This window comes from Quercus suber, unplaced genomic scaffold, assembly GCF_002906115.3.
Source record: "Quercus suber isolate HL8 unplaced genomic scaffold, Cork oak 2.0 scaffold_189, whole genome shotgun sequence".
Classification (NCBI taxonomy): domain Eukaryota; kingdom Viridiplantae; phylum Streptophyta; class Magnoliopsida; order Fagales; family Fagaceae; genus Quercus; species Quercus suber.
Window position 1 is genome coordinate 491,910 of NW_027069647.1, and position 26,421 is coordinate 518,330.

Below are 26,421 nucleotides of genomic sequence, written 5' to 3' on the forward strand. Positions count from 1 at the left end.
ATTAAATGATATTACGTCAGCAATATCAAAATCCAATAAATAAAAAGCACTTCTACCAAAAAAAAAAAAAAAAAACTCATTAACAAATAATAAAAGACAGTGGGTAGTTATTTTTACATATATGTCTCCAGTTGATTGAATTTTGATATAGACATCAAGGTATTATTTGAAACAAAAATACTTTTTTGTTAACAACCCCTTATAAAATACGGTAACTTGATGCTCAGTCCTATAATTACTCTAGCTAAAGTACTTGCAAGGAATACCAGGTGTGCATCGGAAAGGCGGAGGAAAAACTATATTAGGGCTATGGAATCATAACGGTGAATGGTGTGAGAGTAAGGAAGTATTACAGCCACTACAATATCCTATTTTGAGAACATATATTCCACCTTCTTCCCCACGGGTATTGATGAGATCACTAATGTTGTTCCTAGATGTGTCACGGAGGAGATTAACACCGAGCTCACCAAGGTTTTCACAAGAGATGAAATCACCAAACCGCTTCAACAGCTTCATCCCACCAAGGCTCCTGGTCCTGATGGTATGTTTGCAATTTTTTTATTATACATAAATAATTTTTTTTTTTTTTTTTTGCTAGGCACGGTTGCCTCTCTCTCTCTCTTTTTTTTTTTTTTTGATAGTTGTTTTGTTTTTGTTTTTTTGTTTAACTAGACATGATTTTGTTTGGTACATGATTTTTATTTTTTAATAAATTGGGTTATTGCTTTTTTCTATAGTTATTTGTTACTTTTTGTTTTAATTAGTCATTATTTTTTTTTAAAAGGGTATATGAGTAAATTTATATAAACTTACTTTTCATATCACTCTATTTTTTCACTCTCAACCAAACAAAAATAAGAGAAATTAAAATATTTTTTATCCTCTCACTTTTTCATCCTCCTACCACTTTCTATCCTCCCACTTTTTCACTCCTAAACCAAACTAACCCTCAGGGTTCGTTTAGATACAGCTTATTTTGTTAAAAACTAAAAATACAGTAGCAAAATAATTTTTAAATATATAAATAATATCATAAAACTTATTTTTGATAAGAAATTACTGAAAATAAAAATTTGTAAATCTCATAAACAATGCATAAGATCCACTTATATAACACCTTTAGATACAAAATTTGAACGTTCAAAGGTAGTCCCGTATACAGTATATAAGCTCATTTTGGTCCTATCAAAAAAAAAAGAAAAAGAAAAAGAAAAAAAAGGCTCATTTTGGTATGGTCACGTAATGTTTTTGTCCCTTTTATTTTTCTGGTTTGCTTAGTTTACTTACACTAGCAGGCTTTTTGTTCGGTTCCCCATAATCTTAATGGAAGCCTTACGGCACCTGTTAGCATCTGTCTCACATAAATGAGTTCAATTAATGCATGTTCGTATAAATTAACAATTTATTTAAAATTCTTTTTTACTAAATATTGAAAAAGCTGCCAGTGGCTTAATAATTTTTCCTTTAGCTTTCATGAATACCTAATATTTAAGTGGCCCAAGTCCTACTGGGAGAGTCACATCAAATATCAAATGTCGTAATTAACATTTGACAGTGGCCTGGATCCTAGTAATTAGTAGCTATCATGAGCCCAATGGCTTAGAGTTAACACCCATCGTGCGTACTTGAATCTGGTTGGATATTTATTGTTCAAGTCCAATTCATAAGAACTTTAACCAAAAAAAAAAAAATCGGAAATAAACTGTCATTCATTACTGTCTTTTCACAGAGATTTCTGACAGATTATTAATTTATTTAAACTTTTGGTAAAATTTACAAGACTCCGGTTTATGTGTGTTCTTAAGGTACATATTAATTCATCTATTTTTAAAAATATTTTTTCAAAAATTAAAAAAATTGTCAATACTTTTTTAATTTCTTAAATTTTTTTTTAAATTAAAAAATAATATATGCCTTAAAAGTACACATTAACAAAATCCTATTTACAAACTATTAGTCTCAAAACAAATATTTACAATCTATTTTAAAATATGTTTACAAAATATTGATTTGATTAAATTTTTATTAGTTTTATATAAGTTTATTATTAATATTATTTTATTATTTACTAATAATTATTTACGATTTTTTATAAAATAATTTTTATCTTTGTTATTATTCAAACTTTTATATCTAATATTGTTGGGTTAAAAAAGCAGTAATCATTTGATAAAAATTAAAAAAGTTGAACTTTTTTATATAAAAAAATCTTTTTGTATTAGATCCTACCCAATCGTTAATACATAAGCTTAAAAAGTATTAATTATTAGATTAAAAATTCAAAAAATTAATTAAAAAAACATTTTTTGTATTTGATCCGATCCGATCCAATCTCAGTCCCATTAAATGATCGTTTCCTTGTATTTGATCCAATCCAATCTCAATTCCATTAATATATATATATATATATATAAAGTTACAAACAAGTCATTAGACCCTTAAATAGGTAATGTACTATGACCATAAGCACAAAGGGAAAATTTGTCACAATTTTTTAATAGTTATTAAATTAACCACAAAATGACAAAATTACATTTCACAATGACAATTCATAAGTTATATGACAATTCATAGAAACTATTGTTATTGTTGAAATTATAGAATTTAATTGGTTATCTTTTAAAACCTCAAGGTTTAATGTGTGTTTTTTTTCTTTGAATTATATAATTTAAGTTGTTACACCCTTAAATTATATTTATAAGCCTTAAAAATATTTTTTCTTTCATTAAACTTTTATGTCTAACATTAGTCAAGAAAATTTAATTCTTGTCTTTAATCTTTAAAGTATGGGTGAAATTCAATGAATCCAATGAAACAAGTTTTTTTTTTTTTTTTAACACTTTTTCATAGTTATTAAATTGAAACTTTTGACATATTTAAAATTATAAAGATTAATTGGTTATTTTTTAATAATTCAAAGTTTGATGTGTTATTTTAGAGACTATAGGATTGAAGTTATTACACACTTACGCCCTTACACCCTTAAATTATAAGCTTTAAAGCCTCAATATTTGTATTGAATACAAATTCAATCTCTTTTGTGCGTGGTTGTTTCTCAATTTTGTTTTCCTTAATGTCTGATTGGTCAAGAAAATTTGGTTCTTCTCTTTAATTTTTATAGTACAGGTCAATTAATTTTCTACCAATGGACCTGCCTCGCTTAAAATCGCTATCCATCGTTTGCACACAGTTGAAACCTCATCAATGTTCCTCTGCAGAGTATTTATTTCCTAGGTGTTTTGTCCCAAACATGCCAGCAAAACCATGTGAATTGTTTCAGCCAAAAAAAAAAAAACCCACCATGTGAATTGTGTCAAATCGGTACACGTTACCATAACTTTCGAAGTACTAACTAGTTCTATTCAGCGAACCAAATTGCAAACTGCAAATTAAGTGCATGCATGGTCTCCAAATAAGGCAAGCAACTCCAATGTGCAAGTGACGCATATCACAGTCTTGTACAAACTTAAGGCATGTTTGGTAGGAGATAGTGGGTCCGTTTGGATAGCACTTATTGTTGCTGAAAGTTGATAAAAACTGATTGTTGCTGAAAACACTGTAGCAAAATAATTTTTAAATATATAAATAGTATTGTGGAACCCACTTTTAATATTAAATATTGCATGAATAGTGCGTAAACAGTGCACGCACTGTTCATGCACAGTAAATTTGTCTCCCCAAAGTCAACAAAGTGCGGCAAAAAAAAAAAAAAAAAAAAACGCAACTTTACTTTGAGTAGCAAAACTTGCTATCCAAACGCAGGCAGTATATCATGTTTCAGGTGTATGTGATATCTCTCTCATAACAGTTGGGTTTCACACAGTTGTGAGATCTAGCTGCTGTGAGAGAGATGATATATACACCCGAAACATAATATAATTTTTCATTTGGTAGACTATAATAGATGTTATAATGTAATAGTTATTCCTATGGTTTAGTTATTCTTTAGTTTGTTATATTTTATTACATGGAATAATCATTCCTTGTGAATAGTTATTCTTTAAAATAAGGAATAACTATTTCTCTTTAAAATGTTGTATTAGCTATTCCTTAGTAAATGCAATAATTTCAAAACTTAATATATTTCCAAATAAACAAACTTTCCATATAAATCTAACAATTATAAAAATAAAATAAAAAATCATAAAAAATAACACATATCTTTCTTAAATTTAAAAATAACAATTTTTAGGAGATATAATTATATGAGATAAGATATTTTTTAAAATAAATGTTAAGTTCATTATTTAATAGATATTTTGGACAAGTTTAATAGATATTTTTAAGATATGGCTGAACAACTTAAGTAGCCTGTCTGTGCCAACATGCCTTGAATTGTCATCATTTACTCTCTGACTTTGAAATTGAGACTTACTAACAAATTTCATATTCACATCTCTTTTTTCAAATTGGTTATTTAACTTTTTATTTTTTATTAAACTGAAACCAGTATGAATACAGTTCATAAACACATTTCAGCAGCCCCACATTGAACAACACAGTTAGAAAACAGGGGTATTCATTTCATTCCAGGAATGGTACAAAAAAAAAACCAGCAGGTGTATCCATACTAACTGCTTAACCACAAAATGTACACACTGCCAGCCCTTTGCATTAACAATTACAGGATATTGAAACTCCCCCATCTATGAAACATGCTAACTAAACATACACTTCCACCACCCACCTAACCAAGCATAAACACTTCCACACTTCCCAGCCTAATCAATCTTCCACTACCTGTCTAACTACCCATACAATTAATGAGACAAATCCCACATATCACCATTAAGAATGCCAAAGCCACATTGTAAAACTTCTCTCTCCTGTGGCATCTTGCAACCTCAGCCTCTAGTCTGATAATCCGTTGCCTTTGCTCTGGGATGAGCACCTTACCACGATCACATATCTCATCATCACGCCATTGGAAGAATTTACACTTTCGCCCAACTTGAAATGCAAACCAATTTCTTTATCCATCAAGCTACTTAATGACCAATAAGGACTGTATAATTAACATGAAATTGAAAAAACATTGTTGTTTATATATAACCACAGCAATCCAATTTTAAGCAAACATTACCATTGAAGATCAATAAACTAACCTAACCAACAAAAGGAAAATATTCCCCAGTCAACAAATTGAGTTTAAACAATACCCTTATATGCACAGTTGAACAATACCCTTATATGCACAAATCCTACCTCTTGAACAAGGTGTCAAAAAAAAAAACCCAAAATTATTGCTTCCAAACCCAGAAAACGAACTAAATGCAGAAAGTCCCTCCTCCCTTAACCCCAATGAAATAAAAATAAAAACACGAAAACTCCATGATTCAAAATCAAAAGCTTGAACTACCCAGTAGAAACAACATGATTTAATTAAAAAAACACTCAAATATTGAAATACCCAGTAGTTTGGACAGCCATAAAACCTTCTGTCAGGGTTGTCCGGTGTCCACGAAACGACTAACACTGGTTTTTCATCACAGTAGCACCTAAATGGAGCTCTCCTCCTCAAGCTTGAACTGGTTGAAGAGCTTGCTTCCATCTAATCAGGGCTTCGAAATGGTTGAGGATCTTGAGATGTTGATGATGATGGTGGTGGTTAGAGAGAGAAGTGGGATTTTCTTTAGGTTGATGATGGTGGCTGTTGGTTGTGAGGCAGAGGAAGAGAGCTAGGGATTTCAGTCTGATTTGGGGAAGACCAGCGCGCCAAAGGTAGGTGGTAAGTGCATTAAAATGCTTCACGTGAGCTTGAATCTGATTTCTTCCTTATTTTATTCACAAGGGTTAAAAAATAATAATATTTTATAGCTCCCGTCTGTTCCCCTGTTAATTGGTGACGGAATGGGGCTCGAAGGACTAAAATAAAAAGCGTAAATTGGTTTTAGGGACTAAATGTGGAAAAAATAAAATTTAGGGACTAAAATGGAAAAACTTCAAAATGTAGGGACTAAAAGTGCATTTACGCCTTAAATTTTTATTATTATATTTAATTGTTGATTTTATTGCACTATAAAGTTTTCAATGTCCTCTGTATAGTCATCTCTATTTTATTTTTTACTCCTCTTTACCACTTTTTATTTTCCAAATAACAATTATTAATTAACGTTCGATTTCATTTCTTTTTTTCTTCCTTCATTTATTTTTTATTTTTATTTTATGTTCCTTTGCTAGTTGTAAATTTTATGATTATCAATAAGAAAAAAATATCATGGATGGCTTAAATAGTTATAAATGTAGTTACGTTGGTGGTATGTTAAAAAGTCTTTTTTTTTTTTCCCCTTCTGAATTTTCAAGGAAATATGAAAGACATTTCTCTAGTTTGGTCTCAATCAATTAAGATATCCACAATATATTAACGGAAGTAATAATGAGCCTAAATTTTTTTTAATGTATGAAGTGGTTAGGTTAGTGGTATGTCAAAGGTTTAAAAAAAAAATAAAAATAATTCCAAGGAAATGTAAAAGGCCTTTTTTTGAAAAAAGAAATTGTGACTTTTTGAATTGTAAGAATATGATTGTTTTAATTACCTTGCTTATAGATTTCTATAGGGACTGGATTTGGGACACTTCTTCAGGTTGATAGAATGGACCCAAGCCCAGCTTGCCCTTCAATGAATTTATAGAGTATGAGCTCAAGAACTAGGCCTTAGTAAGGGATACAACTGCACTGCATGGTTGCGTATGACATTATCAACTTAAACATGGGTTGGGATACACAATGATGCTTCTCGGACAGGACTTTCGAAGTTTGACGTTCTTATTATTTATGTTAAGATTGGTTACAAAGGTTCAAAAGAGCCTGGGTCATTACAGGACCTTCTGGTTCCAATTCCTTCCTCCCCTTTTCAGGAGGGACTTCCTGCGTTATATACACCTCTCAACTGATCCTAACCCTCCATTTGTCGATCAATCAGGCTACCACTTGAGAGCCTGTCCCATAAGCCGCATCCCTGTTCCTCCAGTGGGTTGCAGCACCCAAGGTGGCGCTGTTCAGGAGTCCTGTCCTTATTAATGCGGCCAGGACGTTAGTTGAGGGCATTCAATGCAGAGGTGATAGCTCGCCTAAGGCTTGTTCCTTCGCCGTGCTTCCGTTGCCGACGCGTGGCACTGGACCCTTTCCTCCTCGGATATTCAAGGAGTCCCCTTTGATGGGGAGGTGCTCGTGTTCTTCCGAGGTCTCAGACGCCCGAGGACAGGGTCATCCTCGGATATGTTCCTCGGGGGTCGGTCCTCGCGCTTTCGTCCTCGGACCCCTCGTGCATCCTCGGCGTGGGCCCTTGGGCCTGGCTGGGAGTGGGCCAAGGCTACCTGATTTCTGGCCCCACAATAGCCCCTCAAAATCTTGCTGCACGCATCCTCAGGTGGGGAGAAGGATTTTGACATCCTCGGGCCTGCTCCATGCCCAGTCGAGCCTTACGCCCCCTATCAGCACTGGGGTTTATTCATCTGCCTATATTATTAGATTTTATGTAAATAAAAATCTTTATTAAAGCAGCAAAACTTTCAGGTATACAAAGAAAAACCAACATCAAGGTCTCACCGAACATGGCTCTAACAAATCTGAAAAAGAATCACAAGAGAGAGCTTGAAGAGCAATAACTGAATCTAGAAAAGAGAGAGAGAGAGAGAGAGAGAGAGAGAGAGAGAGAGAGAGAGAGAGAAGAAGAAGAAGAAGAAGAAGAAGAGGATTTAAGCTCTATGATGGACCGCTCATTGATCCTCAAAACTTCTAGCATTTTTCTCCCACCACATGCACCACATTAGGCAATATGGTACAATCTTCCAAATTGCAGCATTACAGTGCCGACCAAAACTGCCTTGCCACGAGACTAGAAGATCCATAACTCTCAATGGCATAACCCAATGGATACCAAACAAACAAAAAACCCAGGACCACATCTTGGAAACTATAGGACAATGTAAAAGTAAATGATCCACATTTTTCCCATTATGTTTACACATGACATCCCCATCAATCATGCTAATACCTCTCCTACATAAATTATCCCTAGTCAAAATCCTCCCCAACACAGCACTCCAAGAGAAGAAGGAAACCCTAGGAGGGATCATAGATCTCCAAATAGATTTCCATGGAAAATGGATTGAATTAGAGGGACATAAATGCCGGTAATATCCTAATACCTCAAAACCCCTACTCTTATTAGGCTTCCGACACATCTTGTCATCTCTCTTTCCAAGCACAGAAGATGAATAAATTAAATCCATAAACCCACCCAACGAGTCCAACTCCCAATCTTGTACCGACCTGGAAAAATGAAGATCCCAATGCTTCACCCCATTGTTGAATTGCAGTAAACCTGCAATGGAAGAATCTCTATCCCGACTTATCAAAAATAACTTTGGGAACTCCTTTAGAGGGGAATCCCCACACCACAAGTCATATATATACATGTCAAGACCAGAAATATCGGGAAAATGTAGCAAATCTAAAATCAGCAAAAAAGCAACGAGAAGGAGAAGAGGCAGTATAAATGAAGAAAAGAGAAAGCAATATACAAAGGAAAAAACAAACAGAGGATTGTGATTTAATTTACATAGGAAAAGTACATGTATGGATAGCATAAAATAAATGAACACGCATTCAACAAAACTAATCCTATCTACACTAGCCACACTTTTGAGCGCATGTTCTGTGCATTTTTTAATATAAACGGCAGAAGCACATATGGTAATACCAATGTAGCCAACACCAGCCTCCCCAAGAGGACATCAATAAATAAGAAGACAACGAACCTTCAAAGCAGTGGAAAGGCCAAAACTGTTAATTATGACTAATAGAAATATCTTACCAACTGAAAAATAAATATATAGTGCGTGCATGAGATTTCATACAAGAACACATATCAAGATCTCATTTACAACTGTATATTTTAAAAATAATCATGTAGTTACATAAGTGCAGGGAGGGTGAGAGATAAAGGTCAAACCTCCTTTGTCCCAGGAGTTCGATGATTTCCAGCATTACCAGCACACTGTACTCGAGGAACCAAGAACTGGTAATTATTACGGATCCATATGGGAATGGCAACAGAAAGGCATGCAACCATTAGTGGAACAGTCAAAGACAATCCAAGAAGAACTGAAGATTTGCTGCAAAACAAACACAGATATCAATCAAAACAGCTAATAAAACAGCCACATCAAAAATGAAAAGAAACAAAAGTTTTTTACTTCAGATTTTAAATACAAATCACTCATCAAAATTGATTCATGAATATAAGGAGGATGAGAAAGAATCTGATTAAGAAAATGTTCTTAGTAATCATATTGCATTTCTGTATTGTCTTTTTTGTAAGTTTGAACCTATGATCTACCCCAATCACTTAATAACATATTCAATTATAATTTAGTTGTTTGAGTTCCTAGACAAATATTAGATGTCTGGGTACAAATGAATCACTCTTTCTTCACTTCAAGACCTAAATACTTTTTTTTATAAGTACTTCAAGACCTAAATACAAAAAACATATGTAAACTAGCCAGTATAAAGTGACCATTAACCAACTGATAAATTATGGTAGTCCCAAAAGTTCAAGCTGATAATCAAAGGGTAAAATTAATGATTTTGATCACTTAACCATTAATCCAACACTGCCCCACATATGTGGGCCTAAATTCCAGCTCAATAAGTAGTGCCCAACAAGTGGAAATTTTAACCATTTAAGTGGAAGGTAGAGTGGAGACAAGATTCAAGGTCCATTTGAGAACAGCTTATCTAGCTTTTTGCGGAAACCTTTTTTATTTAAGCGTGCAAAAGTATAATTGTACCTTGAAAAAGTGAGAAAAAGCGGACAAAAGTGAAGTTTTAAAAAGCTTTACATAAAAATTAAAAGCTAAAAACTAAAGCTTAAAGCTAATACCAAACTCACCCTCAAACTCGAGTTCACCTACTTTTATACCATCAATCCCAAAGACTTAAGCTAATAGGAAAGCGTATTAACCATTATTCTAAAACTCCCATGCTACCATATAGCTAGTAGCCTAGTACAATGGGGTGATTGGGAAATTAGAACTCTCACGGTTCTCACTCAAGCCAAAAAGTGTTGTTGTTACTTGACCTAGGCTAAAGATGGAAAGACCACTAAAACGTGTAAGAAATAGAACCATGGAAACATCTAATAAGGAAGAAAAAGATTGAGTCTAACCCCTCCCCCCCGCCCCCCAAAAACAAAAAATAGTTAGATGCATATGTAAAGGTGCAGCAAGCCCCATTCCGAACGCATTTTATCAACTACATGATCCTTTTTGGCCACTCTGCTCAACCTCAAGCCACATGCGGTGCCTTCAACTATCTTCCTCACTTACTTGTCTATCTTTTTGGCCATCCTCTATCCATGTGGTGCCTTTACCAATCTTAATCAAGCATGACCAATTAACCATAATTGTTATAGACATACATCTCCCTAACTGCACACCCTGCGGTATATCATAGAACGTAGCCTCCTAACAAGTTCTTCCATTTAGTATGGTTTTTATCCATAGGACACACCATTCAATGATGCACTTCTAATTTAATCATTCTTCTCTATCAACCTCACTTTTATATACCTCTACTTTATATGTAAACCAACAACAACAAAGCCTTGGTCCCAAATTTTTGGGGTCAAACTATGAATCCTCAATAGATTAGTCAGGATAGGCCACAGGTATTTATATGTAAACCATAAATAAAAATTAAAAAGGATGCTGATGAGTATTATGCATCTTTCCTTCAGCTGTACCATCTTTTGCAAAAATTACAACAGAGAATCAATCTTGAAGTCCAGCTGGATTGGCAATATTTCTACTGTGACTAAATAATTTCTTCATTATTGTTGTGTTTCTCCTTGAGTGATAAAATACTGTCACAAATTCAAACACCATACATTTTTTTTTTAATAGGTAACAAAAAACTTTATTAAAAAAGAAGCCAACCCGAGTACATTGGGGATGTACTATGGGGGCAAAAATCAAGAACCATACATGAAAGGGAACTCCACTACAATTCCTGCAGTCTTTTCATTGATTCACCATGCATTGTGACAATGGCCTAAGCATTGATAGAGGCCACTCAATGAACATACTACACAACCATCTAGAACCTATTGCTGTTATAATCTCATATATGATGAAGTGTATGTAAGATAATCAATTAAGCTGATAAACAATCAAATTCAAAAATGCTGCATTAAAGCTCGATTTCGGAACTAAATAACTATGAAAATGGAGGATTCATTTTGTTCACATTGATAACCATGTGAACAAAATTTAATATTTTTAAAAATGAAAAATGAAAGCAAATTATATGCTAATTAAAAAAGGCAAGCAAATTTTGGATGTCAGGATCTGCTAAAATCAGTCAACCATTCAAAGGAACCTCTAAAACAGTTGTATAAATTCACAGAATCATTATGTTTATACATCAAAGGATATGCGCTTCATTAAACATTATCAGCACGGTAGAAAGAACTCGAACAGATAACAATGATCTATTGAAACATATGGACCATACCTCAGGAAAGAAAGCAACAGTCCAACGCAGGTGCTGAGTAGCCAAGCAATAAAGCCATACTGCAAAAAATTGCAAAATAGAGATAAAACACCCAATAATGCTATTAGAAATAGCTTGTAATGGATACTAATGCACAAAGTTAAACGCATTCTTAAATTACATATTGCAATAGATAGCTTTTTTAAGTATTAGAGTTAGAAGTAACAATTAGCTTTATGATGGAGATAAACTATTTGGTACAGGAATTTGCAACTGAACTACCATATTTATAAAGTCACCTTAGATTAGAGATGGAGTAAGTGGTAGTGCCAGCCTTTGTTAAAAGGCTTTTACTCTGTGTAGGAAAGCTGGGTTAAAGAAAAAAAATTAAGTATGCAAAATGCTTGTAGGCTCATAGCAGCTTTTCTCCTACATATTCCTTTATTTAGATAAGCACTTTCATTCAACTTACAGAAAACAACTGATCAGAAAGACAAGCAAGTAGGCTTCCTTCAAGAACGAACAGTTTATTCATTTTTACAGGTTAATTACAAGACTATATACATATCCAACTCAACTTCAAAGACTTCCACACTGCAGAAAATTCAACTGTAACCACTTCCAACATAAAAACCACCATATTTCCATATCCAATACATGCACTCATACCTTGCGGGGTTTCAATGTCATGCCCACATCTTCCACTTGAAGTGATCGTAGGAAAGCCATGATTGAACATACAACTGGAGAGAGCAGCAGCACCGCAAAGCCAAATTCAAACTACAAACGCAACATTTCCACCAAATATCTAAATGAGGTGAAACAATGTCATACCAAAAACACCTCTAAAGTATAAAAACCCATTTAGTTCCCACCATCAAACTGGAATGATTTAAAAACCCAGCAGACGGCCACCAAATAAAATGAAAATTAGTCGAAGGAAGAGAGATCCTACTACCTGTTGGTGTGTAGCATTAATGATTTTGATGGTCTTTGGACGAAAAATTGTCACAATGATTGTTTCAAGAATGAAGACAAAACTAAAAAGAACCCACGCTCGCTCTGGAGTACCTGCTACATGGTGTAATACAAGTCTAGACAATTGAAGCCATTTTTCAAGCCCACGAAGTCTCAGCTCTTCTGACAAAGAAATTTGGTGGGGCATAGCATTGTCAACACTGTTTGAGTCAATTGCAGTGATGTCAGTGTTGTCACGATGATCCCTATCTGCATCCAAACTACTCCTCTGTAGCAATGCCAATATAGTTGGATCCAAGTTCTTCTCCTTCAACATCATGGCAAAATTAGGATCCAATCCTTATCTTGCAATAAGTTAGTCAATTCTAGGTCACCTTGCCTTGCCCTTCTTTTCAACATAGATGTAATCCTAGGGTCATTCAGCCTTTCTTGGAAGGCAAGAGCTAAATAGTCTAACGCTTGTTGATTTGCAGAAGTTGAAGCACTAGACTCACATCCTTGGCTTTCGAGCCCACTACTAGAACAAACCATCAAGGAGCTAGTGTGATCAACATTTTTATCAGCACACGACATCCCTATCTCAGCCTCTTGAATGACAGAACAACAGGAACTGCTGCGTAATGCTAAACTTGGCCTTCCACTATCTATGCTATTATCACTGTTTATTCCCTCTTGTGAACTAGCTGTTCGACACAGGACAGCATTATTCCAGGAACCACCATCAACTGTGCATTGTGCCATACTTCTGCCACTTGCTTCAATTACATTACCAAGGTTACCCACTTCAACACTACTACTGCATTTCATACTTGAGCCACAACCTTCAGAAGAGCTAGATGAACTGTTCTGTTCCTTTTTACGAAATCCCTCTCTTAGACGAATCACTGCGCTCTGTAAGGCATCCCTCCTAGCTGCCAATGGATTCGTAGCTGATAAATGACGAGAAACTGCAGCCCCCAATAGAAAAGATGCTACAACGGCATAACTAACACAATGCCCCAAGTACCTAAAATGAAGAAGAAAATACAATGACTGTGACAACAATGACAAAAACCAGTGACATTACAATTGATGCTTGAGATTAGAAAGTCTATAACAAACCAGTAATGCACTCCAAAGCAAATTAGAAAAACCCAAGATGTGCCAGCTACAAACAATGCTGCAACACGACTGTTAAGAAGCTTAAAGCCATACAGGCATGCGCCCATATACCAATCTACATAACAACAAATGCATTTGAATAAATTAGCACCATAATAAGTAATAACATCTTGTCGTTGAAGCAAATACAGTAATACAAATTGCCAATTACATACTAATAGAGTGATTAAAAACATACCAAGAATGATAACTGCAGCTGATGTAATGGCTCCCAGCCAATGTGCCTCCTTTGCTGTTACACCATACAAGATGGAGTACACAAGAAGTACCATAAGTGAGCCGAGGTAGAGAAGTCCGAGATGTGAAGCCCTATAAATACAAAGCAAAAAAATTAAAATATGGAAGACAATGGAACAAGATTCAAGATGAAGAATAAAATTCAGATATATCAACTATGCACCATAATTGTCAAGTAGAAATTGAAGCAAGGTTAAACTGCATATTCGGTCTTCAATATTTGATCTTTGTTAAAATCATCCTTATTCTTTAAAAATTGTTTAAATCTAGTCCCTATACATTCAAAATTGTTTCAAAAAGGCCATTATCATCGTTTGATTGATGGAAATGCTGATGTGACAAAGAAAATTCATGCCATGTCATCAAAGTGATCACAGTTTCACAAATTCTATTTATTACGTCAGAATTTTCCATCCATCAGATGATGGTAAGGACCCTTTTTTTTATAAGTAATAATGGTAAGGACCTTGTTAAAACATTTTAAAGTATAAGGATGATTTTGAAACAAATGTCAAAGGTTGAGGACCAAATATGCAATTTAAGCTTTAAACAGGTAAAAATCTAACACCCAATCTAATTTTAGAACAACCACACCCTCCCTTCCCAGAAAGAGAGAAGAAACATGTCAACCTCAATGAAGTACAATAATAATACCTACTCTATACTGCACAAATCCCCATTTTCAGCTCGTCTACATTGACCCATGAAGAAGGTTGTGAAACAAATTATGCAACTATTTAAATCACAACCTTAAAGAACCTTGCCATCCTAGTAATAACCAACAGCTATCAACAATATGAAGATCCAGCAACAGCTGATTAAATATAATAGCTAAACTTCAGCACAAAAATAATGACTTGCCTACAAGATTGACGAGGATACAATTCACTGGGGTTTGGTGGCTCTGGTAAACAAGCCACAGGACCAACTTCTATACAATCAGAATAAGCAAATTTGAATGCCCGCTGCACATATTCGTCCACATCCAAGCCATTTCCTGTATAGTAGGGAAGAAAGTTGTTAAGAAAAATAATAGCAGCAACTACAAGATTCATGCCTTGAGTAATTCAAAGTACCACAGTGCAATTATACCCCTGTAATCACGTAAGTGAAGAAACAAGCATCAGGATGAGAAATTACAAGGCTTACCATTAAATACCAATCTGCAAATAAAGAGCATGTTGATTGCCAAGGCAATTGCTGATACACCAAAGAAGAACCAGAAGGTGAATATCTCTCAGATGCACTTGAACTAGCTGTAACATACACAGCACAAAGTTCATATGCACAGAGTAGGAAGACAGCCAGAAGAAGTAGAATAGCAACAGCCCCTGCTAAAGCAAAAAGGAGGAAGTTAAATGCATGGATAAAGTCCACTTTAAAAGCCTGTGTGTGTGTGTGCAAACATGTTAAGACACACTATAAATCTTTTTTTTTTTTTTTAAGACATACTATAAATCTATAACAGAAATTATTCCCCCACCCTCTATCCTTCATGCTCCCTATCAGCATTGAAAAGAAAGCTTAACAACAAAATTAGAGATAATAACAACAAGATAGAAACAAATCTATGCCAATGAGCTCTAGCTCGAATGGCACCTCATTCCCTAGTAAGACTAAGGTGGAAGGTGAGGTCATGGGTTCAAGACCCACCGGGATCATAACTTACCTATAAAATAAAAGAGAGAGTGAGAGAGATAGAAATAAATCTATTTAACAAAATAAAATATAACCTCCCATCAACCATTACTCAAAGAACACATTTTTACAACAATTAACAAAGAAAATTCTCTGCTTGCTCGTTTTATCCATTCTTTCATTTCCCTTTTTCTTAATAGGTTGCTCCACCCACCAATCATCCTTGTTAATTTCCCTATTATCCGTTTTCTTCTGCCTTTCTCATTCTTTCTTCTTCCTAATCTATCCCTCTTTGTATCCACACCTCAAAATTTAAACCATAATCAACAAATAATAAAATAGTAAGTAGTTGGTCCTTAATAGTATGTTTTTCTCTAAATACTTAAGGCAGTATGTTCACCTTGTCTTACCCACTATGAATCTATAAAAGTTCAAATATGCCATCTGAGGTGGGCTTTCTTACCACACTTTATTTGAAAGTGTAAGGATCCATTCCACTCATGTTCAGAAAGCTTTTGCAAGCTTTCATAATCACTTTGCCATCGCTATTTCATATGCTTTCTGTTTTTCAAGTTGGAAAGAGACCACTCTGAGCAGACAAATTATAGTCAAGCAGCTGGACTATAAACTACCAAAATTTAAGAGTGTAGCCACCATTACTGTGCTAGATCTAGATCCTAATTCCTAACTCCAAAAGTTAATTTTTTAACCCCCATGGACATAATCTATGGGGAAATCATTACAGGTAAACTTTTTTTTATTGATAAGCTACACATACCTGATGGGCCTTGAACCCATGAGCTTACCTTCCTGCTCTTACAATGGAGAGAAAGTGCCATTTAAGCAAGAGTTCGTTGGCACAGTGGATAATTTGATCAAGAGGAAAAAAGGTTTTTTTACATTGGTGCTGTTTATTTTTAGATGGAAAGAGACCACAGTTTAAGCAAACAAATTATAGTCATGCAGCACAACTATAAACTACTAAAGTCTAACCGTTTAGCCTCCATTACTGAGCTAGATACTACAGCTGTTGGCTTCCCTTGGAATGCTATATTGCAGGCTAAGGTGACTCCAAAAGTTGACTTTTTTTGTCCATGGACAGCATCTATGAGAATACGGTGGATTTTTTTATATATTATTATTTGTAAAGCTGGGGGTTTTTAACTCATGACCTCACCCACCACGCTCTTACAAGGAAGAAGGTGCCATTTGAACTAGAGTTCATTGGAGTGTATAATTTGACTAGGGGAGAAAGGATTTCTGAAATTGGTGCTGCAAGTCAAGTAAAACTGAACGTGCATCGTGAGGATCACCAATTTCTTAGCTGCCATATTGAAAGAGAGACGTGGTAGTTATTTTTCCTATTGTTTGAAATTAAAAATTCCAAATTCAGGGGGTTTTTCTTTTTTTATTGCTGATAATGGAGGTTTGGGTGACAGTTTGGAAAGTGGTACTATTGTGCCTAATGTTGACAATATGGCGGGGAACAGATTAAGACATTTCAACAGGCATAGTACAGGTTTCCGAGGTTATTGTATCAGTGGATTTCTCCTTTAGGCAGTATGTCTTCTTCTTTTTTATTACTCGGATTCCTTATTCATGCAGTTGTGTCTTGGGGACTATACTGTGTACTTTAGTTCCCCCTTCTTTAATCATTTTTTTTTATAATAAAAATAAAAAAATAATTTAGGAGAATCTTTATGCAGTAATTGTAGCTAAGACCCAATTTGTGGAAATCCGATCCAGACGTTAATGATCCAGTTATTCCTACATCATTGGACGATGCTCAAGGAAAAAAAATGGAAGGGGACAATCTGAAAGTGGGTCTTGTTTTTATTTCTCATTGCTTATTACAAGAATCATTGGCATGTTTGCTGTCCAATTTTCTATCACGGAACAAAGTTTAGCAGTATATTTTCCTATGGAAAAATATCTAGCCGTACAAAAAAAAAAAGTATCTAAGTCACCTCGAAAGGAAGGCTCACAGTAACTTACAGGCATTATGGTACAAGAGAAGTGGCAATTGATCAGGGTGGGGCATCTGGGTGAAAGAATACCCAAACCCATGATATTTACAAGCAAATCAACACAAGGAGAGATGCGCAAAGCAAGCAATCCTCTTGAAATGTTTTCAACATACCTATCATAGCTAACAAATTCAAGTATGCAAAGGGGCTATGAGCTTTGCGTACGGGGACTATGTTCGAATCCTGATAGCAACTTGATACACAGCAGGCACTTTGAAAGCAAATTATGCGGTCGACTTCGTTGGTGAAGGAAAATGACCTGCTCAAATCCTCAACTACTCGAGAGCCTATGGTCCTTACCACTAAAAAGAAGCTATTTTAACCATGAACAAAAGGATTTTGACACATTCGTCAGTTTGGTGTAACCTTATCAACCAAGATGCAAGAGCAGTAAGGAATGGGTAGTACCGTTGTCACCAATAAAAAGGATAGACGTCTTACAAAGATTACAACCTAGTGATGATATGGCTAGGCTGACAGTGCTGAATTCAATCTTTGTAAAGAACAATGACCATAAATTGGTGGGACTTTATCTATGTTTAATTAATATTAACTAACCTCTAAATTAAGATGGCTTTTAATTAATTTCAATGGAGCCTTACATCACCTTGATGGTAAAAAATGTTCTTAACATCTACAGAATACAATAGACAAAATGAACATAAAATTCATTCATAATCATAAGTTCTAACTGAGTTTGTAATACAGATTATCCATAATGATTCTAAATAAACTACAAAGATTAAATCTTTTATCAGGGTCTATAAAATCACAAGCATTAGAAACTTAGTCTTCAAGGAAGCGACCTACTAAGATAAATATCATTGACGGTCTAACTTGGCTTATGTTTTATGGCTTATGTGATGACTTTGGTTTCTTCATCTTTGGGGTATAAAATCCAGCATAAGTTGGGCTCTCAATTGGTTTACGTGACAACTTTGGTTTCTTCTTCTTTGATGTATAAAATCCAGCATCCCTGCAAGTTAAACTGCGAGTTAGATGGGGTACAAATAAATGACTGTACTGTTTTATTCTTCAAAGGTGCACATCAAATAAATGCTTGAAGCAAAGATTATAAAGGGGAAGGGGGGATGTGATAAAGGATTTGCAAGATCAATTTTTGTGTAGATATCAAACACTTGGTGTTTTGTTGTTAATGGTAGTCAAAACACCCAGATACAATTGGTGGTGCCACTATATGTTTGTTTGTTTGGGCATTAAAGAGGAGCGCAAGTCGAGACGACATAGAACACACATCCGTATCTAGATTGTATGCTTGTAGGCATAACTTCTGGTCATCAAGGAAGCCCCAATATAGAGTATGTCCAACAACTGCAGGTCCTAAAGCAGTGATGGTGTCCTCATTAGGAAACCCGTCACGTCCCTTGAACTGGGCAGACATATTCGTCTCGCCTTGGAGGATCAAGTGTTGCCCAACGTCGAGTCTCGACATTATAAATATGGATGTAACACGACCATTACAACGCTCAGCTAACAATCTGTTTTTTATCATGGAGAGGTGCGGAAAGCATAATTCTCTGAAGGAAACATCGAGATGGAGGATTGGGCAAGGATTCCCAAGTTCCTAACTTTGGGTGAAAAACCTCCATCCAACACACCCACTGCTCTCGGCTTCAAAATCGGGATGAAAAAACCCAATGCATACAGCTTGTTGTCAAGGACCATCACATGAGGATTCGATCTAGTAAAATTCGTGTGAGGACCAGGTTTCCAACAATTACTACTACTAGTACTAGTAAGGTCTAGAGTCCACACTTGGTTGCTCTTGCTGAAGGTACTAGGCTCTACGGGCCAAGACAATACATATGAGAGCCTAGAACTGCTACAGGTAGCCTGCGTCTGTAGTTAAATTTGCTTACCGAAATCGGAACCAACAGCTCCTTCTTCCTCACGATACTCCTCACTTTTTGTTCTTCCCATACTTACACTTCGCCGAAGAAGATGAACGGAAGTATGGCTCTGTGACCTTCATTGCATACCACTCTGGAAATGGACCAATACTACGCGCACAAAAAGAGATCTCAAATTCATATTCATTCCGAATCTATCTTCATCTTCAGGAGCTTTTGATCTTCTAGGGTTTGGTTTTGGTATTTGGAGAGAGACAGAGACATATTTCTGTTTGCAAGAACGCCCTCGTTTGTACTTTTTATATATTGACTAGTTTGAACAACCGCTTGTGTAGTCTTTTAGAACTGGCGGGCTCAGGCCCAACATTAATTTTATCAGATCCACTCCTTAATGCACAAATGATAAAACCCAACTGGATTTTATTTCCCATTATAATAATCACTTAAAAAAAGAAGAAAAATGAAAAAGACTAAACGGGGCACGTTTTTATCAGCCCATTTTTACAGTGGCATGTGCAAAATCTTAAGTGAGAAAATTAAGATAAAATTTCTATTNAATCACTTAAAAAAAGAAGAAAAATGAAAAAGACTAAACGGGGCACGTTTTTATCAGCCCATTTTTACAGTGGCATGTGCAAAATCTTAAGTGAGAAAATTAAGATAAAATTTCTATTTGAAGAAGTATGAAACTATATACATGAAAAATTATATGTCTCACACAAAGTTAAGGTAGATATTTAACATATAAATATCTATTTTATTATAACAGTTTCTTAGTATTTATTTACTAATGGCAATGTCTATTTTATTGTAATACTCTGCTACTTATGATTTGTAGGGAAAATAAAGTGGACATAGCATTTTTTTGTGTGAAAATGTTAAGACATGTTGTAATCATCACGATATTTTCAAAACTGCTGAGCTATTAATCCTAAGTCAAAATAAAATATAACAAAATTATAAAAGTATTATGAAAATATTTAGAGTCAACTATTCCTTGTTGAGCTTAAAGATGAGGATAAAGCCCTTTGGCAAGTTACTAAATTTGGGAAGTTTTGTTTTACTGCAACATATGTTGAGATTAGAGATAAATCTAGCGAAGTTGCTTTGGTTCCATTTAACTTACCCAAAGCATTCATTTTTTGGTTGGTTAGCTATAATCAACAAGGTGCTCGTTCAAATAAAAAAATAAAAAATAAAAACAAGGTGCTGGTAATTTGGACGCCTTATAGATGTATTGTTTAGTTGTTAGTGAGTTTTGTATTGTATTTTAGTTGTTGTAGAAGGGAGGGTTCCTATGCTGGTTTATTTTGGGATTTCCCTTTGTAATTCATGTTTGTTTCAATGAATAAAAGCTGAATTACCCATAAAAATAAATAATAAAAAAATTTTAAAAAAAAAATTTTAAAAAAGAAGAAGAAGAAGAAGAGCCCAAGTCCTATTTCTAATTAGTATAAACAAAGAAGGCTGTTTGGCAGAATTAGAGAAGATTAACATCAAATTATAGCTGAAAATTTTTCTTTATGGACAATTGCAACCAACAGAAGGCTTAGAAGCCAGAAAAAATAGGTGTCCACATTTCAGAGTTGAGAAATGGTTACCAATGAGAATGGTAATTATGCCACTATTGCACCCAATATCAAGACATTCCTTGCCTTCAAACAATTCCTTCCTGAAGACATTTAACCGAGGATCTTCTTGCAAGTCTTGACCAATCTGAAACATCCAATAAAACAATATTCTTAGGGAATTGTTATTATTTTTTAATTTAACAATTAAAGGTGATTTACACAGCCACTCTAGGGAAAGAGCATCAGCTCTAAAGGAATTCTTAGATTCCAAAATGTTAATGTACTAATCCTATCCAAGTAATTCAAACTGTGAGACACAATATATCACAAACAACATATTCACAAATTAAGTAATGTACTAAAAATCTAATGTTAAAAAAAAAAAAAAATTTGGCTAAATAAATATACAAAAACACAACTACATTCATATTAGGTATGACACAATTGCTAAGCAACCCAAAAATTACACCAAATTAACCCTTTTTTTAATGCAAAATAGATATTGTAGGGACTCAATTTGGATTGACCCTGAGTGATGGGTTTTCAGCCCAATAAGCCCAAACAATAAATTTATAGAGAGTGGGTTGACAGGTTTAGGTGCTGGCCGTCGATCACCATGCATGAACTTTTCTTATAAAAAATGCTAAGAGTTTCTTTACAAATGGGGGAATGCTCTTCGGCCTGTGGCCAAGGAGACCTTATTGTTCTCCCTTTTTCTCCCCCTCCCGTTTACTTTACTAGCTTTTCTTTTATAGTTTTCAACTTCCTATCTCCTCCTTCCATCTGTTGATCATCTATTTGCCTTTTGTCTGGCCGTTCGTCCCATCAGAGGCCTTATCGGTACTCAAGTGGTTCACTCTGATCAACGTTCTCCTGCCAAGGGGATACCTCCCCATTAATGCGGCCAGGGGGGTTAGTTGAGTGCATTAAATGTGAGAGTGACAGCTTGCTATGGGGTTAGTCCCTCCCCAAAATCGCCTTTGTCAAGCCGAGGATAAGGTGGTTCTCGGCGTGGATTGGGAAAAAAGACTTTCCCCCACCTCAGCCCTGAATAGCCTATGCTCCTCGGCATGGGCCTTGGGCCTGCTACATGATGGGCCGAGGCTATCAGGCCCATGGGCCCCACAATAGCCCCTTAAAACTCTGCTGCACGTTCCCTCGAACGGGGAGGAGGGTTTTGATACCTGCGGGTCCATTGGACGAACTGCTCCACTTCGGTTTGTACTGAGGCTGGCGGCTTTTTGACTGCTCGATGCGCGTTTTTAGCGTTTCAAGATTTAATGGGTGCCCACATTAAATTTTGGTGGCACCACGTTTCCCACTTTCAACGGCATGATCTTTTACTTTTATGAGCTAGCGGTTACATTTGGGGAACCTAAGGGGGAGTATAGATACCTGTTTGAATTGCCCGGTTTCACCATTTTCGCGCTTACACTTATTGATGCATATGGTTTGAATCTGATTCGCCTTGTACACTATCTGAAGAGTATCGTCATACTTCTGTAAGTCTTCTTTTTCTAGCGACCCCAAATTTCCTTGATTTTACTCCTCTTTTTCTTCTTTTAGAATTTTTAGTTGTCTTTGGGGAATGGGTAAGCTTAAGAAGTTGGTCGAGTCCGATGAGATGATGAACAAATTCATTGTTGACTATGGCATACCTAATAATGTGAATTTGAAGTACTGTGAAGAGGGAGAGTGGTACCTTAGGAGGAGAGAGGGTGAGGTCGTGATCCCAATAGTCGCTTTTGTAGAAGGAGGGATGAGAATCCCTATGAGGCCGGTGACCCTCAATTACCTTAGGCATTTCCACCTGGCTCTTACTCAGTGTGCTGTGAATGTATTTAGGATACTAGGGTGTGTAGATACCCTGAATGAGAAAATGGGGCTGAGACTGACTCACCATGATGTGAATTGGTGTTACAACCTTCATCACCTGAGGGGTAAGACATATTATATGAAGACAAGGGACGATAGGGTTNCTTGGGCTTTGGCCCATGGGGTCATTAGTTCTTAAATATAAAAATTGGCTTGGTCTATTGGGTGTCAACGAATCTCTCTCTCTCTCAAACTATTGAAAATTTGAAACGAGAAAGCCTCCCCTATCACAGAAGAAAGTATATAGTATTTTAGAATTAACAAGCTATAGCAACTTATTTGGTGTGTCAAATCCAATAGATGATTGACAATTGTTAAAAAAAAAAGCCACAAAACTTGCTCTACCAATACAAACCAAATGACAATTTTGCCTTGAAAATTTTTCAAACCCCGCCACTCTCTCTCTCTCTCTCTCTCTCTCTCGGATAGGAGAAGAGTCAAAGGTTAATTTTGGGGGGAAAATCTGAAAGAAAGAAGGAGAGAGAGAGAGAGAGAGAGAAAGTGGCAGGGGTTTGAATAAATTGGTAAATAAATTGCATTGTACAAATGAATTTCACTAGGCGTGTTTCATATTTTAGTTGTAATGATGATTGATGGAATTTGCAAAAAATTTCAAAATGTTATTTGATTAATAAAAATAATAAAATTGAAAATTTCTATGATATTTTTCTTACTCATATTTAGCCAATGCATAAAAAATATAATTATTTAGTTTTCAATATTATTCCTCCCACAAATGATGTCCATTGTTCTCTTGATCCAAATAAAAAGCTTATAAACATTGAAGGTTATGCCAACTTGTGAAAGGTATTAATTCAAACAATTTTTAGGCAATAATTACATGAAACAGTATATCTTTTTCAAGAATCTAACAAGTTAACAATATGCAATTTTTTTTTAATTGCAATGGATTTCTACCATTGCATATACAATTAGTGTTTCACTTGAAGCTAACATATTGAACCTAACATGTAGCTTCATTAGTTACAAAAATTTGCTACAATGCTTAATTACTCGATCAAATGGTTAATACAACTTACTGAGCCAATCGGTACACAACTGATAGCTGATGCAATTGCAGCAATATGTTACAATTACAATGACTAATACCCTAACATGATCAAGTACACACTATCCACTTAGTCAATTACACTCAAGTGACTGTAGCAAGAAGCTCGAGCCTCTCAAGTCTCAACACAGCAACTCGAGCATCATAGGCACAACAACTCACAAATCTAACTCAGCAGCACATACGTACCGGTTTCCAATATGATCCTAACAAAAGTACAACTTGAAATTTAAATATAATAATTTCCATAATAACTCAACCAACCATGAACACATGCACACTCAACTAGATCTCATACCCATTATTTGAATACAATAATTTTCATCATAACTCAACCAAGCTTACACTAATAAAAGAAGAGAGAAAAATGTAATGAGAACTTCTACCTTAAAGGAGACTTGGGAAGACACTATTCCATAGAATCAATTCAATTTTTTTTTTTTTGAGAAAGTAGAATCAATTCAAATTGATAGGGATCAAATTCAGAAATTAAGAGCATGAACGCAACCTACTCCAAGCTAGGAAAATAATTATCAAAATGACCAAAATTTGAAAATTCCAACAATGATCAAGATAATAAATATGTACTAGAGTTGTTTTTGTTCCTAAATGACATTTTTTTAGAAAGTTTCAACCTATGCCGTTCGCTTCTAATGATAACTCTTTATCACCAAACTAAGACATTAATCAGTTTTTGATGTAGGCGGGGATTAAACTCTAGATCTTTTATTCAACCATCAAAGACTTTATTAGTTGAGTTAATTGGAACCCACCTAAAGAACTTAATTAATCAAATTGCATATAAGTTTATGGTCAAGAAAATTAAATAAGCCACAATATTGAGTTATGGTTTCAATTAGTTCTAAGCTGCAAGTGGCCCCATAACTAGCATTTCTCTTACCTTCCAAAAAAAAAAACTAACGAATATATATATATATATATATTTGCTGAATACTAACGGATATATTGAATAGGATTATTTATGACCTAACATACACCTGGTGAATCTAGTATCAGTCGGTAATTATTGTTGCCCATTAAAACATAACCGATAGTGAAAACAAAATCAACAAGAAAATTGTAGTAAAAGAAATATAAATGTATCCTTACAATTCCAAATTTGATTTTGTTGGGTCCCGAATAATATTATCTCCAATATTATCAATTCCAAATAGCAATCACACACAAAAACACAAATATTTACGTGGAAAACCCTTTCTCCTTGAAGGGAAAACCCACGGAACAAACTCCAAATTAATTTTACTATTCTCAAATCAATTATAATATTTTTTGTGTATGTCTCACAGCTAAAGAAAAATCTCTCTTATTTTCCTTTGCTCTTACATACACCCTTGCGACTCACATAGAAAATGAAGAATAAAACAAGAACCCATAAAAGAAAGCCCTTAAAAATTCTCTTTTGACCTCTACCATATTCCTCTTTATAAGAACTTCAAGGCTCTTTATTGAATAAGCTAATTGATGAATATGTCATCTTCTATTCACTACTCTACTTATAATGAGATATCTTTATTGTTTTGTTCAATATCTGTAGAGAGTGCAGTTCAGTTGTCATTTAATGTCATCAAAGAACACCCCCCCCCTTCCTTTTACGGTCATAAAACTCATGTAGTTTCAATGTGGGATTCTTCTCTTAAGAAACCCTGCTGAATAGGAAAGAGGCAATATCTGTAGGACAATTGGATTCAATGACAGTGATCTATCTAGGACATCTTTTGGTTTTATTCTGGATTTGTGGCTTCATGGAAGTATCATCATATCGCTTGGTAACTTTGTATTTGGGACTTGTGTCGTAATTAGAGAAAAGGGACTCTTTATAACCGCTATTATCTTTGCCTACAATTGTTTGCTTGGCTGATTGAATCTCTGGGCCTGCCATTATAGGGAGTTTTTTTCCCACCAACTATTACACGTTAAAAGGAATCACACACAACTTGATATATATATATATATAGATGTGTTCAAGTTACACCTGCTATAACTCTAGAGAGTTACACATTTTTTAAGCCATTGAATTTAAGTAGATTCAACGGTAAAAAAAAGACCCTTATTAATGCTAATATTCTTACAGTGCATCCGTGCATTGTTCATGGATCCACATATTCCATTTTTTAGCAATTTTTTCATTAAAAATGGGTCCCACGGCATTATTCACACATTTAAAAATTATTTTGCTACACTATTCACACATTTAAAAATTATTTTGCTATAGTGTTTTCAGTTTTCGGCTGTATACAAACGGACCACAAATCTCTCTCTCTCTCTCTCTCTCTCTCTCTCTCTCCGTTTATCTCCGTCTGACTCTCTACATTGCTCCTCCACCATTGTTCCAGGTTGTTGCCAAAAAAAAAAAAAAACCAATCACATTAACATATTGTGAGTGCTCTATTTCTATTGTGAGTACAAATCACTCATCCACCATTGTTCCCAAAAAAAAAAAAAAAAAAAAAAAAAAAAAAAAACAAGTAAAT

The 26,421-nt window shown here is 35.0% G+C and overlaps 1 protein-coding gene across 1 annotated transcript in view; it reads right to left on the minus strand.

The window, feature by feature from the left end:
* Window positions 1–5,983: 5,983 nt before the first annotated feature.
* Window positions 5,984–26,421, minus strand: part of LOC112038522 (calpain-type cysteine protease DEK1) — a 41,892-nt gene continuing 21,454 nt past the window's right edge. The window contains 11 exon segments of the mRNA XM_065778731.1: window positions 5,984–7,461; window positions 8,960–9,122; window positions 11,524–11,582; window positions 12,172–12,282; window positions 12,461–12,822; window positions 12,825–13,486; window positions 13,582–13,696; window positions 13,820–13,950; window positions 14,740–14,875; window positions 15,028–15,099; window positions 15,102–15,297. Of these exon segments, the coding sequence (XP_065634803.1) occupies window positions 7,450–7,461; window positions 8,960–9,122; window positions 11,524–11,582; window positions 12,172–12,282; window positions 12,461–12,822; window positions 12,825–13,486; window positions 13,582–13,696; window positions 13,820–13,950; window positions 14,740–14,875; window positions 15,028–15,099; window positions 15,102–15,297 (2,019 nt within the window). The 3' untranslated portion in view covers window positions 5,984–7,449.